The sequence below is a fragment of the Mya arenaria genome, chromosome 3, assembly GCF_026914265.1.
Source record: "Mya arenaria isolate MELC-2E11 chromosome 3, ASM2691426v1".
In the NCBI taxonomy this organism is placed as follows: Eukaryota; Metazoa; Mollusca; class Bivalvia; order Myida; family Myidae; genus Mya; species Mya arenaria.
This window is the reverse complement of record NC_069124.1, coordinates 36,961,905-36,980,628: the sequence shown is the minus strand read 5'-3', so window position 1 is coordinate 36,980,628 and position 18,724 is coordinate 36,961,905. Positions and strand designations below refer to the sequence as shown.

The following is an 18,724-nucleotide window of genomic DNA, read 5'->3' as shown; positions in this document are numbered from 1 at the left end:
ACAAATTAAGTAGTTTCTGTTGATCTAAGTGAATTTTTTATGAATGATATCTCTGATAAGTATAAATAGGGGTATTTTTGGTTAAAAAAACTAAGTCACTTGTCTTAGATTTGTATTTCAAAGAAAAAAGAGCAAGTCATTGTCAGGGCCTTTATGATGTTGTTTGTGTTAAATTTTGACGTAGGCCATCAAATGAAAAAATATTTATGGTACCGGTATTTACATGAGACTTGATAAACATATACTAGTGACAATATGTATATGTAACAAGGCCTATATTCCAGGTTTTATTTGCTAGTTATACCCCTTGAATAGCTATGAAAAATGAAGAAGTGTTTGCATACGCTTGTATTGCACTTGTTATTAGATCTACTAGCCAAAGGCAAGGAGAGCTTTTGCAATGGCGCGGTGTCCCGTCTTCAGTCTGTCTGTGTATCCGTAAACAATTTGTTTGTGAATGGGATAAAGTCTTCATTTATTATCTGATGTTTACCAAATTTATACAGTAGCTAGATACCCATAAGAAATTGGTTCCTTACTAAAACCAGCCAGATCTATCCATGCATGACTGGATTATGGCCCTTGAATTAGTCAAAATTGCAACAATTGACCTTGTGAATAAGATCAAGTCTTCATTTATCATCTGATGTTTACCAAATTTACACAGAAGTTGGATATCCATAAGAGCTTAGTTCCTTTTGAAAACCATCCAGATCAGTCCATGAATGGCTGGATTTTAGCCCTTTCATTCTCATTCACCAGAGTGATGATGCTATGCATACCACATAGTGGTTTATCATTACCAAACCTCTGATGAATAAGAATGGGCCCTTTAACGGTGGGAAATTGCTTTAATTGACCTTGTAAACAAGATGAAGTCAACATTTTTATCAGACGTTTACTAAACTTTAACACTTGCTACATACATGTATACATTAGGGCTCAGTTCTTTTCAAAATCTTGACAGATCTGTACATGCATGATGGGATTATGGCCCTCAAAATTGCAATAATTGACCATGTGAATATAATAAAGTCTTCAATTATTATCCAATGTATGCCAAACTTATGCAGTAGCTATGTATCCATAAAAGATGGTTACATTTGAAAAACAGCCAGACCCGTATTGCAATAATTGAGCTTGTGAACTTGATAAACTCTTTATTATGCGCCCTAAGTGTCCAGGCTGTAACTTTCTCTTGTATGGACAGATTTTAAAATAACTTGTCACATGTGTTTGACATGTAAAGACGATGTGATGCTTACAAGACCTGTGTTCCTACCTTTAAGTTTAAGGTTACACTTTGTGTTTGAATACTATGGAAAGCTTCATATAAGGACATAGAGTGTTGGTGGTCGTGTTCAGGTTGTAAGTTTCTCAGTTATGGACAGATTTTGAGATAACTTGCCAGATGTGTTTGAAATAGCGAGAAAATTTGTCGCGTGCAGGACACTTGTCCCTACCTCTAAGGTCAAGGTCACACTTATTGTTTGAATACTATGGAATGCTGCAAATGAGACATAGAGTATAGGTAGTCGTGTCCAGGCTGTAACTTTTCCATGTTTGGACAGATTTTTAAAAAACTTGCCACATGTGTTTGACATATAAAGTCAATGTGTTGGGTACAAGACCTGTGTTCCTACCTCTAAGGTTAAGGTCACACTTGTTGTTTGAAAATAATGGAATGCTGCAAATGAGGCATAGAGTATAGATTTTGTAAAGGCTGTAACTCTTTCATGTATTGACAGATTTTAAAATAACTTGCCACATGTGTTTAACATACCAAGACCAATCGTCGCATGCAAGACCTGTGTCCCTACCTCTAAGGTCAAGGTCACACCTAGTGTTTGAACACTATGGAATGCTGTAAATGAGACATAGAGTATAGATGGTCATGTCTGGGCTGTAACTTTTTCATGTATGAACATATTTTAAAATAACTTGCCACATGTGTTCGACATACCAAGACAAAGTGTCACATGCAAGACCCGTGCCCCTACCCCTAAAGTCACGGACACACTTAGTGTTTGAATACTATGGACTGCTGCAAATGAGACATAAAGTATAGAGACATATCAAGTTGATGTGTCATGTGCGAGACCTGTATCCCTACGTCTAAGGTCAAGGTCACACTTAGTTCCATGCTGCATATAAGCACATAAGAGTGTAGTTAGGCAAATATGGGTGGTATTCTTCAACAAAGTCACTTCTAAAGTAATTATTACTCTTTTTTTAGGTTCATTGATTCAAATAATATTATACACTTTATTCTTTAGAAGAAATTTAATTTTTACTTCATGATAAATTTGATAATCAGACTTTTCCATTGAACTTCATGTAGATTATTGTAACCTTCATATAGATTATTCTAAGCTACAATCTTATCTTCTGTGTGGATAGTGAATAAGCCTTATATAAAGCAACATTTGGTGCTGAATATTTGAAGAAAGATGATGTTGTCCTAGATGGAAATAGTGATAATATTAGTTGAAGGTTCTGAATGTGTTATGGCATTTGATTTTTAGAGCTTAAGGCAGTTTATTGATTTTATTGGATGGTGCACGGTTTGTTGTTTGTGTATCTATACTTAAAGTTCTTTCAGTGTGCAAGCAATTTTACATAGTATTTTCAGTGTGCAGGCAATTGAAAGAAGTCTTGTCAGTCAACTGAACAAAGTCCTGTCGGTATGCAGGCAACTGAAAAAAGACCTGTCAGTGTGCAGGTATCTGTACCAAGTGCTGTCAGTGTGCTGTCAATTATAAAGTCCTGTCAGTGTGCAGGCAACTGAACAAAGTCCTGTTGGCGTGCAGGTATAAGAATCAAATTATGTCAGTGTGCAGTCAATCATCTAGTCCCGTCAGTGTGCAGGCAACTGAACAAAATCCTGTCGAGTGTGCAGTCAATCACCAAGTCCTGTCAGTGTGCAGGAAACTATGACAAGTCCTGTCAGTGTGCAGGCAACTGTGACAAGTCCTGTCAGTGATTATCCAGGCAACATGTTTGACCAGTATGTTTTTCAATATTTTTTGAGAACAAATATCAAGCTATATTGACAACAAAGGTTAAACTCTTTTACTCAGGTGAGCGATTTAGGGCCATCATGGCCCTCTTGTTTATGTTCTGAGGCAATTTGAAACAACTTGCTGTATGTATTTGACATGTAAAGGCAATGTCACATTTGCAAGACTCACACTGTATTGTTGTCAAGCAAAGAAGAGTTTCAACCCTTTGGCACAGACATGATATCATGTGGTCTTGCAATTGCACCAGCCATGTTGGTTAGACATAATGTTGTGTGGTCTTGCAAATGGGCTGGTAATGTTGGTTAGACATAATTTCATCATCGCCATATAGCGCTTTGGCACCTGTGCCTATTCATTTTGTTTACCCCCTTTTCCAGCACTTAATTCATATTTTAATAAGACACTGTCATATTGCATAATAAAAGCACTCACTTGCATAACAAAATACTTCATAAAAAATGTATTTCAGAGCCAATTTAATGGACTTGCCTTCTTTTTCAATTGGATTCAAAGTCAGCTGTCCATCAGAAATGATTACTTTCAGACTAATACAGAAAGTGGAATGAATACAGGGCTTTTTCTATAGTACCCACGGGTCGGACTATCAAACCCACTCCCAAAGCAAAATATAAGATATTTTTCCCAATTTTCAGAAAAAAATCCCAATAAAAAATAAAAAAATAAAATTTATTTTTTATTTTTTTAGAAAGTCTTTTTACATGTACCGGTTCATTTTCAACATCCTAATAAATTATGTGATGTGAAGTGTTTTTGATAATTGAACTCGGAAATCATTGATTTTCATCACATTCAGATATCTGTATGAAATATTATCTGTCATGATCCATTTATTGCAATATTTACACCCAAGGATTGATATTTCAGCCATTTTGGGTCTTTTAAAGGGAAATAAACTTATATAAAATCATTTCCTAATTCGCTGGAGACTAGACAGCTTTTTCTTTGAACTGTAAAATTTCCAAATTTCAGCATTTTCACGATGCAAAATTTCCCAAAATGACTAGGTTTTTTTTTCCCAAATTGGGCAGAAAAAGCCCTGGAATATCAAAAGTTTCATTTTTTTCCAATTACCAAATAGTCAGATCTGGTTGCATTTGATCAAAAGGCAAATGAATTAATTTTTGCTTAAGTTTATAAACATGTTTGCTTTTGGCATTAATCAAAAAATAAACCCATCATCATTATAATAAATAAAGACTTAGTAGTTTCATCTGAGTTGTCTTCTTTCAGTTTCACTTCTAAAGTTCTATCATTTTTCGATATTGGAGATGAAGGTCAATGTCATGTTTTTAAACATATACATATAGGTGAGGCATGACAAAGAACAGCATTTTCATTAGTTATTTTAATCCCATTCTGTACCAAACAATTTACTGTCACTTTTGAATAATTAATCCTGGTGTTGACAATGACACATGTTTTTAGCACAATGTGAGGAAATCTTAATTTGTTACATGCTCTCTGATTGGATAAAAATATAGTTCAACCAATAAAAATCCAACTTTCATCTCTTCAGTCTTATTGACACTTGATTTCTGTGGACGAATTTCTGTCAGGTCAATCAGAACAATGCAACACATGTGCCTTGATGATTGATTTAATGTTGTTATTACACACCATCAGTTGATTATCCAATGAAGCTTCAGGACAGGAAGGGCATTATAACTGTAAACATGCTAATAAAATTCAACCCTGTATAAATTGCGTTTTTTTTTATAATTGCGCGGGATATTCATCCCCCGCCGGGGGACCGGGGGATGGAACAAAATTCCATGTCTTTCCCCCCGCCGATATGGCATGTATCAAAAAAAAAATCAAAATTGCTATGATTGACCTTGTGAACACGATAAAAACTTTATTTATTATCTGATATTTACTAAACTTATATGCATAAGAGCTCGGTTTCTTTTAAAAACTAGCCAGATCCTTCTATTATAGCCCTTAAAATAGTCATAATTGCAATAATTGAGCTGGTGAAAACAATAGAGCCTTCAATCATAATCCAATGTTTACAACATTCCATTCTTGAACCATCCATGTATTATGTCCATTTATGACTGGATTATGGCCCTTAAAATAGTCATAATTGCAATAATTGAGCTGGTGAAAACAATAGAGCCTTCAATCATAATCCAATGTTTACAACATTCCATTCTTGAACCATCCATGTATTATGTCCATTTATGACTGGATTATGGCCCTTAAAATAGTCACAATTGCAATAATTGAGCTGGTGAAAACAATAGAGCCTTCAATCATAATCCAATGTTTACAACATTCCATTCTTGAACCATCCATGTATTATGTCCATTTATGACTGGATTATGGCCCTTAAAATAGTCATAATTGCAATAATTGAGCTGGTGAAAACAAAAGAGCCTTCAATCATAATCCAATGTTTACAACATTCCATTCTTGAACCATCCATGTATTATGTCCATTTATGACTGGATTATGGCCCTTAAAATAGTCACATTTGCAATAATTGAGCTGGTGAAAACAATAGAGCCTTCAATCATTATTCAATGTTTACAACATTCCATTCTTGAACCATCCATGTATGTCCATTTATGACTGGATTATGGCCCTTAAAATAGTCACAATTGCAATAATTGAGCTTGTGAGCACATTAGATCCTCCATTTAAAATATGATGTTTAACAATTTTTACAGTATTTACATATACATGAGAGCTTGGTTCCTTTCCAAAACTCGCCAGATTAGACCAAGCATGACTGGATATGGGCCCTTGAAATTTGCATTATTGATATAATTGAGCTTGTGAACACAATAGCATCTTCATTTATTATCAGATCTTCGATTAACTTATACATTAGTTCGACATCCATGAAAGCTTGGCTCCTGTCTTAATTAAATCAGAAAAATTGGCCCATATTGACATGACAGGATTGAAATTGTCAGAATTGCTATTCTTCTTCAATTGCTTACAAATGTCTTATGATCTTGATTTTTTCAGCATTTACCTCTTTTATTACAGCATCAGCATTCTGTTTTGAACCTCCATTTAATCCTTTGGTCTTCTTTTTTTACCTTCAGATATTTCTGGAAACAACGCAGAGAAACAAGCAACTACTCATTTCCAATGCTGTACTTACAGTCAACAATGATTATTTGGACAATGGAAATTACTTAATAAAAATTCTCTTCACAGCAAATCATGCAATCCTGTTTTGGATGGCTTTGGTTTAAAAATGTCGTCCCTTCTCTGGTCAAAAAAATAATAAGAAATAAGAGCAGGGTTATCAAATAGATAAAAAAAAGGTAAATATGTATTTATGTACATAACGTACAAATTTTTGAGCAAATGTTAAAGGTATGAATGCGAAATAAAAAAAATGATGATTTTAAGTGTAAATGATGTTCAGGGCCTCTTAAACACAAAATCAAGTTTGTGCAAGTGTTTCACACGCACGTTTGCTGTTCCAGGTTGCGACTGAAGCAGAACCGTTTCCCCGTTCTGTTCCTTACACAGGGGGATACAGATCAGTATGACTTGTACCGTGACAAACGCACACACTCCGTCATCATGGCCACCGAGTTTGCCATTGCCAATGATCTCCTGGTAAGAAAGTTACTAACTTCATGGTGATTTGTCTTAGTTTTGCATCTAGCAGTGCCCAGATTATTTCAGAAAAAGCTTGTTGATTCCTGGCAGAAGCTTTCTAAATGAGCACTGTGTTTCAACAGGAAAAAGGACTCTGGAAACATTTAAATTATTTTATTGACATCAAAGAAAAAAAATCAAGTAGCATCTATCAAATTCATTATTTAGGCCACACCAAAAAAATGTTTTGTTCCTCGGATTTTTCCCCAAAAAAATTGTAGCGTGCGAACGAAAACAAAATTAAAATACAATTTTGTCAGTTTTCCATCCAAAAAGAATCTCTAATAACCCAATATTATAGCTACCAGTGTCAGATACACATGTTTAATTACATAATTATTGATCAATTAATGATCCTTTAGTGCATGAGACGATGAACAATGACTTCCAGCATGGTCAAAACACATTTATTGTAAAAAATAAGATTAAATTTACAAAATTCGAGCAATAGTGTTTATACTGGAAGCTGCCATTTTCATTGAATTTTTTGGTACCAATGCTAAACTGATCAATATACAGTATAAAACACCACGCATCGGATACTTCCCTTTACAAAAACACTTAAACTAGCGTAGAAAAATTATAATTGATTATTTCTTCAGCCTTTGAATTTTTTTATTTCAACCAAAATCTGGCTGGCTATTACAATAACACAAAAAATAGGAGTGGTAAATCCGCAGAACGAAACATCAATTTGGTGTGGCCTTACTAGAATATGGAAGTTTGTCAGTCTGGCTTCAAATTTTGTCTCCTCTTTCTAAAGCTTACCAAAAACATGCATCTATTCACACACCAGTCTTTTTAACTTTATGCACCTTCATGAATGTAGAAAAAACAACATTTATTAGCTATATCAGGTTGTTTGGTTATTGCAGTGTTGAGTCCACAGCTTTCTCTTTAAATACCAGTCAAGTCTAGCAAGCATGTTAACCATGTGATATACAATGTCAAGTATAGCAAGCATGTTAACCATGTGATATACAATGTCAAGTCAAGCGAGCATGTTAACCATGTGATATACAATGTCAAGTCTAGCAAGCATGTTAACCATGTGATATACAATGTCAAGTGTAGCAACTATGTCAAGTCCAGCGAGCATGTTAACTATGTTATATACAATGTCAAATCTAGCAAGCATGTTAACCATGTGATATACAATGTCAAGTCTAGCAAGCATGTTTACCATCTGATATACAATGTCAAGTCTAGAGAGCATGTTAACCATGTGATATACAATGTCAAATCTAGCAAGCATGTTAACCATGTGATATACTTAAAAACCTAGTGAGCATGTTTACGATGTAATAAACTATGTGAAGTCTGGCAAGCATGTTAACCATGTAGTAAATGCCCCATAATTTTCAGGGGGTAAATGTGATGTCACAGCTGCTGTTGAAGGATGAATCTCTGATTGACTATGTCAAGTCTAGTGGGCTACTGCTGTGGTGCTGGGGGGAGGACAACAACAACGCCTTCACCATCAACAAACTTCGGCAGCTCAAACTAGACGCCATCATTTATGATAGGTGCATTTTATTTATCATACAAAGATATTACACATATTATTGTTTATGACCTTTAAAAGTATCATGCTCCTTCAATACATTAAACAATCATTGCCGCATTCTTATTTTAGCACTTTGAAGTTATTTCCCGCTTATATCATTAGAATTATCAACTATAAGACCTATAGCTGCCTGTGGCAGTTCATGTATTCTCAATGGTTCTCTATGATTCATTTTAAGTATCTTCCATGGCGGCTTCTGTAAGATAGTCAACAACCTGCTTAAGGATTGGGATGAACCTACCTTACACAAGCGGCCATGGTAGATGCTTTTTCTCCCACCTCAGTCAAATTATAGTCAAAATTTATTTTAATAATTTTTTTAATATACAGTTGCTTTTTTTATATCAAGATTAGGATTTCATTTTGATCAACTTATGATGCCTGGGGTTGGAGAAATTGTTATCTCATTCAATAACTCATATTCATAATATATAATTGTTTTTGTATTGATCAACATGGTTTTTTTCTGTTTTAGAATTGATCACTTTAAAACATCTGGAAAGGAGAGCATATTCAAAATGGAGAAGAAAGAAAAAAATGGTTTTCTTGAAAAGTTGAGCTCCGAAGAAAATACTCCAGTAACTGTCACTATGGCAGCAGCAGATATAGAGTAGAGGCCTATTTACATTCCCCTATTCTTTTGTATAGAGTGAACTTGACATTCATATTGTATAACCCACAAGAGGTTATGATGGCATTGTTTTTTTGCAATATTACACTCTGATAAGATAAGCGCGACATCGTTTAACCTGAATAGAATACAATGTTACAATAATTAGCTATTCTTACTAGGTATATACAAACTAATTGATAGCCTTCCTCTATCAATGAAAACTCTCATGCGGAAGATTTTACTAAATTGTAATCATTGTAAGTAATTATTTAAAATGTTGATATAAGGATGGATTGCATTTTAAGCTGAACTTTTCGAAGAATAAGGAGGGTTTTACTTCTTTTGTTGGCGGTGGTGTCTGGTTCAGGTCTTAGAACAAGTTGGCATTTTCACTAATATCTCCAATACTGTTTATTGATACAATTGTTCCGGACCATCACACAATAAGGTTCCATAACTCCATATTATCCTTAATACAAATAATGGCCCTTGATCAACAGAAAATTTGGTTAATGTTTAAGGGAAAGTTTGAAATTTCAGTAATAACTCCTGTACCCTTCATTCAATTCACTTCACACAATTGTTGGCGGCAATCAAACAATTAGCTTACATAACTCCATGTCATCCTAAAACAAATTATAGCCTTTGATCGGTTTGAAAGTTTGGTTAAAGTTTGAGGGTGATATTCACTTATAATAATTTATTCAATGGATCACACACTTCTTCAAGACCATCACACAACTAGGTAACATATCTCCATATTATACTAAACACAAATTATGGGTCTTGATCGAGGAAGTTTGGTTAAAGTTTTAGGGCATGTAGGGATTTTAACTAATAATTCCAACACCTTTCATTCAATGGACTTCATACTTCAGTCTATTGATGATGGCCATCATGCAATTGGGTTACATAACACCATGTTATCCTAAATACAAATTATGGCACTTGATCAAATTTAGAGTTTGGTTTAAGTTTTATGGAAACTTTTGCTTAGTTTTAGCTATAAACAAAAACAAAACATTTGTTCAGTGGACTTAATACTTCATACAGTGATTGTTTTTCATGCCCATCACACACTTTTACATCACTTCATATTAACCAAAATACAAATTATGGGCCTTGATTAATTTTTTTAATTTTGTTTTCTTGATTGTCTTTTTTAAGACATAGCGACGTATAGTGTAGCACACTGTTCTACGACAGCTCTTGTTTGTTTTTTTCTCATTTATTTTCTACATCGATTGTTGACATAAATGGCAAACGAAAATGATATTTTGTAAACATTTCAATGCTTAATACATTTTACAAAAAATAACAAACACATACACACACATACAAACACACCACACACACGCATGCACGCAAGCACACTCACACTCATACATACACACCCACGCCCACACAAAAGAAACTCATGCACGCCCATTTACACACCTTCAGAGTGATGTCTCTTTTTTCATGAAGATTATTTTTGTATTTTTATAAAAAGTTCTTTTTGGTTAATATTGTTGTGGCTACTCATGTCGTTTTTTAGATTAATCATATATAAGATATCAAGAACTCTCCATTTTTGTTTGTGGGTCTCATATTTGTCATGATTAAATGCTATTTGTTCTTCTATTTTGATTCTTAGCTTCAGGTACATCAAGTATGAATCAAACGACAATATTCTACTGTTACATTTTGCTGAGTGTATGTTAAATTTCATTAATATAATTGGGACGTTACAAACATTTGTGTGTGGGTTTGTACCTACTATTCCCAATAGAGCCTCGAGTATACCTATGTTTATATGTATTGTCGTTGATGCAATAAATTTACACAGTTTGTTCCATAAATCTTGTACTTTACTACATTCCCAATATAAATGTTCAATTGACTCTACATTCGAGTAACAGAATGTGCATAGACTGCAACTTATAGAGTAGTTTGTTGGTTGGTATTATTCTCATAAGAAATTTATAATGAAAACTCCGCAAGGTTGTATCTATTGTTGATTTGTATATATTACTGTATATTTTGTTCCAATCTAATTGTTCATTTTCGATTTCCATGTCTTCTGCCCATTTCATTTCCGAGGTTGGACGGATAGATGTTTTGGTCGGTATTGAGTAAAGAAGTTTGTTTGTTTGTACTGATTTTTTAACCTTTTTTTTTTAGTGTTATGTTTTCTGTAAGGGTTATGCCGTCTTTGATTAATTGCATTTTTATATGTTGAGGCACTGAACGAATAAGAGTTTGATATTTTATGAAATCATTACCATTTATATCATTAAGGTACCTTATTTGATTGAAGTCATAAAATGTGTTTGTTCTATAGTCAAATATATGTTCAAAATATTTAATGCCCTTTTCAAACCATTCTTAATAGAATATCGTTAAGTTTCTGCTACAAATATCTTTATTGTTCCATAGAACTTGTTTTGCATGTAAATTAGTATTTATATCATACATTTTTTTAATATTACTCCATGCTTTAAGGACGTCGTGTAGAAATGAACAATTCTTAGAAATTCTCTTTATTAGAGTTTCATCTATTTCACAATCAAATATTAATTCATTTCCATAAGGCATCAGCTTCTTATGAAAGAATATTTTCCATTGACTTTTGTTCATCTCGTCTAGATATCTTTTCACCCAAACAGCTTTTAATGATTCAAGTAAATTTTCAATATTTGTTAATTTTTGTCCACCATTTTCTAGTTTTTGGTATAATATTTCTCTTTTGATCTTGTCTGCTTTTCCGTTCCAAAGGAAATTGAATATGACTTGTTTTATACTATCAACAATGTTTTTACTTGGATTTGTTAAGACTGTAAATGGATATATAAGTTTTGGTAATGCATATGTTTTCACCGCAGTAATTTTACCCATGAGAGGAAGTTTTCTGTGTTCCCATTGTTTTAGTGTTTTATGGAATTCTTCGATTTTTTTATGAATATTCTCGTCTATTGTTTTTTGTCTACTATTATAAAAGGTTATACCTAAGGCTGTGGAACATTTTGATGTCCAAATAAAAAGTTTATTTTTGCACAATTTCAATGTTGTGTTTTTTTAATATACCCACTCTCATAATTATTGATTTGTTCGTGTTGAGGTTTAGACCAGAACATATTGAAAATGAGTCTATTGTGTTAATTAATGATTCAAGCGATTTTTTTGAACCGTCATTAAAGTAGGTTGCGTCATCAGCAAACAGTGATTGTTTGATTTCTGTGTTTCCAACCTTTATCCCTTTAATATCTGAATTTTGATTTATATGGCCTGATAGTACCGGTATTTGTAGGCAAATGATAAATAATATCGAAGACAGGGGACAACCCTGTCGTCTTCCCTTTTCGATGGCAAATGCATCGGATTTGTCCATTGTTTATGATTAAACTTTGTATATTAGTATAGAATAATTTAGTCCATTGCAAGATATCTGAGCCAAAGTTAAAAGTTTTTAAACTATCTACTATGAATGAATGATCAATGCTATCGAATGCTTTTTGAAAGTCGGCAAAGAATAAAAGTCCTGGCAGGTTATTATCCTCTAGATATTGCATTACTTCTATAATCAATCGAACGTTTTCTCCAATGAACCTACCTTTGATAAATCCTGTTTGTTTGAAATCAATTATTTGTGGTAGTACCTTTTTTATTCGGTTTCCGATTGCTTTCGTCCCTATTTTATAATCGATGTTAAGTAAGCTTATAGGTCTCCAGTTTGAGAGGTTTTCTAAATCTTTATCAGGTTTTGGTATTAAAGTGATTATGCCTTGTCTTTGTAGCGGTGTTAAAAGTCCAGTTTGGAAAGAATAGTTTAGTGCATTTATTAAAACGGTTTTGATGTCATTCCAAAAAGTTTTATAAAATTCTGTCGTTAGGCCATCTGAACCGGGACTTTTGTTATTATTCATGTCTCCAAGTGCATTTTCACATTCATATATAGACAGAGAACCTAAACAAGCATCCCTTTCGTTTTTGGAGAGTTTTTTTAATGAGTTCAGAAATGTTTTTCTTACCTCTTTGTTTAAATGTATATCTTTACTATAAAGCTTTTTATAAAATTTAACTTCTTCTCTAAGTGTGTTTTTTGTCCCCCTGACAGCTCTTGTTACATATGTCTATGCTGTATGATCTAAAGAGGGCACACATGCAAATATTCCAATAAGCCCTAACACTCTTAATGGAATATGCTTGTGTGCCCTTGATCCTGCATTCAAACAGCATGAACAGAGGAAGAAATGTGATCAATCATTATATAACTTAAACCTGTTTGCAAGTTGATTGTTTTGTTCAGATAGGCGAGATGAAAATATTCATGGAACTTACCCTAGTCAGCCCTATTTTCTCTGGCCAAAATAAAATGTTATAGGTTGTTATATAGCAACAACAGTTTGTTTATATAAAGCTGTCATACAGCAGCATCTAGCACAGCTTTTGTGTGTTGTATTTATTTAAAGCTGTTATACAGCAGCATCTAGCACTCAGGTTTTTGGATGTTCCGTTTATTTAAAGCTGTTATACAGAAGCATCTAGCCCTGGTTTTGTGTGTTCCGTTTATTTAAAGCTGTTATACAGCAGCATCTAGCCCTGGTTTTGTGTGTTCCATTTATTTAAAATTGTTATACAGCAGCATCTAGCCCTGGTTTTGTGTGTTCCATTTATTTAAAATTGTTATACAGCAGCATCTAGCCCTGGTTTTGTGTGTTCCATTTATTTAAAATTGTTATACAGCAGCATCTAGCCCTGGTTTTGTGTGTTCCATTTATTTAAAATTGTTATACAGCAGCATCTAGCCCTGGTTTTGTGTGTTCCGTTTATTTAAAGCTGTTATACAGCAGCATCTAGCCCTGGTTTTGTGTGCTCCATTTATTTAAAATTGTTATACAGCAGCATCTAGCCCTGGTTTTGTGTGTTCCGTTTATTTAAAGCTGTTATACAGCAGCATCTAGCCCTGGTTTTGTGTGCTCCATTTATTTAAAATTGTTATACAGCAGCATCTAGCCCTGGTTTTGTGTGTTCAGATTATTTAAAGCTGTTATACAGCAGCATCTAGCCCTGGTTTTGTGTGTTCCGTTTATTTAAAGCTGTTATACAGCAGCATCTAGCCCTGGTTTTGTGTGTTCCATTTATTTAAAATTGTTATACAGCAGCATCTAGCCCTGGTTTTGTGTGTTCCATTTATTTAAAGCTGTTATACAGCAGCATCTAGCCCTGGTTTTGTGTGTTCCGTTTATTTAAAGCTGTTATACAGCAGCATCTAGCCCTGGTTTTGTGTGTTCAGATTATTTAAAGCTGTTATACAGCAGCATCTAGCACTCGGGTAACTGCTATTGTTATCCCCCGCCTATGAAATAGGGAGGGGGATATTGAAATGGCGTTGTACTTCCGTCCGTCCGTCCGTCCGTCCTTCCTTCCGTCCGTCCGTCACCTGCGTTTTCTCAGTAACTAGCCGGTATAATTTCATGAAACTTAAAATAAATATGAACCACTATACTGGAATGATGCCTGTCCAAAAAAAATGTCCTTGGAGTTATTCCCCTTGATTTTTTGAAAAATGCACATTCACAGCCATTTCTCAGTCACTAGCTGGCAGAATTTCATGAAACTTATAATAAATATGAATTACTATACTGGGATGATGCCTGTTCATTTATTTTTTATGGATTGGTCAATTGTACTTGGAGTTATTGCCCTTGATTTTTTGAAAAACTCTCATTTACAGCCATTTCTCAGTAACTAGTTAGTAGAAATTCTTGAAACTTGAAATAAATATGAACCAACATACTGCGATGATGCCTGTTTATTTATATTTTTGATTGTGTAATTTCTATATGAGTAATTTGCCCTTGATTTATTAAAAGATCCATGTTTGCAGCCTTTTCTATGCAACTAGCTGGTAGAATCTCATGACACTTGGAATAAATAAGAACCAATTTGGTCGATATTTTATAATTTGGCTCAGAAAGGGATAAACCAATGTGCTTATCTTATTCTTTCTGAGAATTATTTCTAACCTTCAAGCACAAACAAGCCATCAAGCACAAACAAGCCATCGTTGGCGAGGGATATCTTTTCACTGAAAATGCTTGTTTACATATGGAATAGATAAGTTGCTTCAATAATTATTTGCAGTCTACTTAAAAGTATAGACTACAACTTGAGTGTGTTCAGCGTTTTTGGTATATGATATTGAAACACTTTGTATTTATACATTTCATATCAAGATGTCTGTTTTGAAAAAAAGTTTATCTATTGGCATAGGGCTTTAGATACATTACAAGAGAGCCCCTTGTACTTTACTGTGATTAAAATTTGGTTGCCACCCAGAGAGCAATATTTCAACTTAAATTGTTTTTACAGAAAATTTGCATTTAAAATGAAGGTGGACATTCTTAACCTTTCCCACGTTTTTTTATTGCTTAATTTATCCAATGTTTAACCAAAAGTGCCTTTTATTGCTTAGATAAAGAGGGCTCTTAATTGGAACTTTTGAATTACTCTCAGCCTGTATGTAGCAAATACCTTAACTGCACATATTTTGTATTATATGCTTGGCTAGGTAAAAACAAAGGCATTTACGAGGGTCATTTGTTTCACATATACGGTAAGCTTTCCAGTCTTCTTGACATTTGAGCAGAAAAGATCTTTTGATATTTTCAGGATTTTGTTAGAAAATATCAGGATTTTTTAAAACTGAGTAGTTTTGTGTCCTCGGTCAAAGCAATGATTTAACTATTTTCATAAACAAAAAATCTTGCTTTGCAATAAGAGATCATAAGAAGCTTCAGTTTTGCACAATAATTAATTTTCAAATACAGTTATTTATCATGAATTTAACTTCTTTTATCATTTAATCACACATTGTTCATATTCCAAGTATAGCAAGGTATAACCAATGTAACATAGAAAAATAATTATATAGGTAGACTTGAATGATATCTTAATAGTCACTATTGTCATAGTTTCATAGTTGTTTGAGGTATCCTTATAAACATGATTTATCCATTTATATCTTAAGCTTTGATATAATTAAACTTTTGGTCATCAAAATTAATCGTTAGTTATTATAGTAAGATATTTGATCTAGTAACCTTTTCTGCTTTATGCATTATAAGCAAAATTAGGTTACAGTACAAGCACAGAATTATAAACAGTCAAATATCTTAAATTATAAAATCTTTAAAATTAGACAACAAAGCAATATGGTTGTCATGTTATGTTACCATAAAAATCCAACTTCCGCTAGTAGGTGATAAGTGATGGGGTACATTTCTTGCCATAGGGTATTCCTTCAAAACTACACTGAGATGACACAGCTGGAGGGGCCATAAAACCCGTAGCCAGCATTCCAATATACACAAGATTTTTTCCTTTCCGAGGCATCATTTTAAAAAATAAATTAGTTATTGAATTAGTGCATATTATGGAAGAAAGTTTATAAAAATTCTGCATCCTGAGCCGCTGTAAGCTAAGCGATTGGTTGTTTTTAAATAACTTTAACAGCTGAATAAATTTTAGCTTCTTATTTGTATGTTACCTTGGGTGGCAAAACATGGCAAAAACAGCAAAAGTTTTCTTACATATATGTAGGAACCAAAAAGATCTGTTGACTTATTTGTGGGGACAATTTAACTATTTTTGCTTTATATCACGGATTAAGAGATTGGGAGACACTGGATTTTCCAAAAGTTGGAAATGTTAATATTTGTTAGTTTAAGAATATGTTAAAAAAACAACTAAGATTAAAAAATAAGGAGAAGTTAAAGATTTTATCAAAATGTAAAGATACAGCTTATCGCAGCAAATAATGCATACTGTTACATGTTTTTGATTTTTTTTTTGAAATTTTGTATTGACTTGTTTTTTCTTCATTTTAACAATGGAATGTCGTTTTCCAGTCATGTGTCATTTATTTCTAGATCAGGTTATTGTTGTTGTTTTTTGTTATTATATTTTTCTTTTAAATAATTTATCCTTCTAAACTAATGGGAATGATAAATAGGAAATATAATGACAGGACGCTTTTCAGACTGTATCACCTCAAGTTTGGTGTGTAATCGAGTATCCGTGGAGACAGCATTGTGGTTGAGATGGATGCATGTTTATACTCTGAACAAGACCTAATACAGGTCCTCAGAAAAGCATCCTATCCTATTATACCTTTAATTATATGTCTCCTTTGATTATTTCCATGTTTAAATGCACCACATTCAGCTTAAATCAACGAAGCTGCGCTTTTTCTGTATAAAATGTTGATGTATTATATATGTAGGCTATAAATTGACAATATGATTATTTTATAATATATGTTATTCATTCTTATCTCAAATGTTAATATTAGAGCAATAAATAAATATAAGTAAATACTTATTTAAATTTCTGTATTTAGTCTTCTATTAAAAATGTCAATATTGCGCTTAAATTTGCTTAGTAAAATTCCCTGTACTTTTATCAAAATCCCCTGGAATTCAGACCAAAATCCCCTGGAATTCAGACCTAAATCCCCTGGAAAGCTTCTCATTTCAATTGAAGACACTTTGACTTACTATACTACTATGTCAATGGTGTAGGGTGACCTTTACCAAAAGATAAATTCCCCAAAAGATAAATTCCGAAATTGTATCACATATTTAACATTCTGATAGTGTTTGGCCTTAAAATATCATCTGTCTTATCTTTCTAGGAAAGTCCTTTGCAAAAAATAAATATCTTTGGCCAATATGATTTCTAGTTTCACTTTACAATCTTTACAATGGCAAATTGGATTTCTAAGTTCATTTTACAATGACCAATCAAGATTTCATTTATATTCAGTTCATTTCACAGGAAGTCTCGGTGAACTGAGTCAGCCTTCTGTGGAAAAATAAATAAAAAACAGCAGTCTATAAAAGGTAGCACCCAACACATGCTACTATGCTGATATTGGTTTGGAAAACACCAGTGGTTGTGATACAGATTTCAATTTTGTGTGCTTTTTATGCCCCCGAAGTTGGGCATATTAAAATCGCACCATCCGTCCGTCCTTGTGTCTGGCTCAATAACTCGTGTCCGGGCTGTAACTTTCTTTTGTATGGGCAGATTTTAAAATAACTTGCCACATGTGTTTGACATACCAAAATGATGTGTCTTGTGCAAGACCCATGTTCCTACCTCTAAGGTCAAGGTCATACTTAGTGTTTATTAACCAGGTTTTCACAAACCTGGTTATTAGAATGACGAACGTCGTTGATCGGGCGGGTGGGCTGCCGGGTGGCGTCAAACTCACCTATGAAACTGAATAATTTCAGTAAGGGTTGACATATCTTGACCAAACTTGGTCTATAGGAAGAGTTTATGGATACCTTTCATGGGATTGCGTTTGGGGTCCCTAGGGTAAAGGTCACTGTTACTAAATATAGAAAAACGGTTGAAACTCAAGAACTTTAGTTAGGGTTGACATATCTTGACCAAACTTGGTCTATAGGAAGAGTTTATGGAGACCTGTCATGGGATTGCGTTTAGGGTCCCTAAGGTCAAGGTCACGGTTACTAAAAATAGAAAAACATTTGAAACTGAAGAACTTTAGTTAGGGTTGACATATCTTGACCAAACTTGGTCTATAGGAAGAATTTATTGGCTTTGAGGTCCCTAGGGTCAAGGTCAAGGTCGATGTTACTAAAAATAGAAAAACGGTTGAAACTGAATAACTTTAGTTAGGGTTGACATATCTTGACCAAACTTGGTCTATAGAGGAGTTTAAGGACACCTTTCATGGGATTGCATTTGGGGTCACTAGGGTCAAGGTCACTGTTACTAAAAATAGAAGAAAGGTTGAAACTGAATAACTTTAGTCAGGGTTCACATATCTTGACCAAACTTGGTCTATAGGAAGAGTTTATGCAT

At 33.7% G+C, this 18,724-nt stretch overlaps 1 protein-coding gene across 9 annotated transcripts in view; it reads left to right on the top strand.

Annotated features, from left to right (window-relative positions):
* LOC128229269 (glycerophosphocholine phosphodiesterase GPCPD1-like) overlaps positions 1–17,218 on the top strand; it is a 66,515-nt gene extending 49,297 nt beyond the window's left edge. For 7 of the 9 annotated variants that reach the window (XM_052941094.1, XM_052941089.1, XM_052941086.1 and 4 more), the window contains 3 exons: positions 6,491–6,626; positions 8,034–8,194; positions 8,711–17,218. In XM_052941094.1, coding sequence (XP_052797054.1) covers positions 6,491–6,626; positions 8,034–8,194; positions 8,711–8,849 — 436 coding nt within the window. In that variant the 3' untranslated portion in view covers positions 8,850–17,218. Of the gene's footprint in view, positions 1–6,100; positions 6,627–8,033; positions 8,195–8,710 lie in introns of those variants that run through there. The other 2 variants (XR_008260065.1, XM_052941093.1) reach the window with 2 other exon arrangements.
* The last annotated feature ends 1,506 nt before the right edge of the window (positions 17,219–18,724 follow it).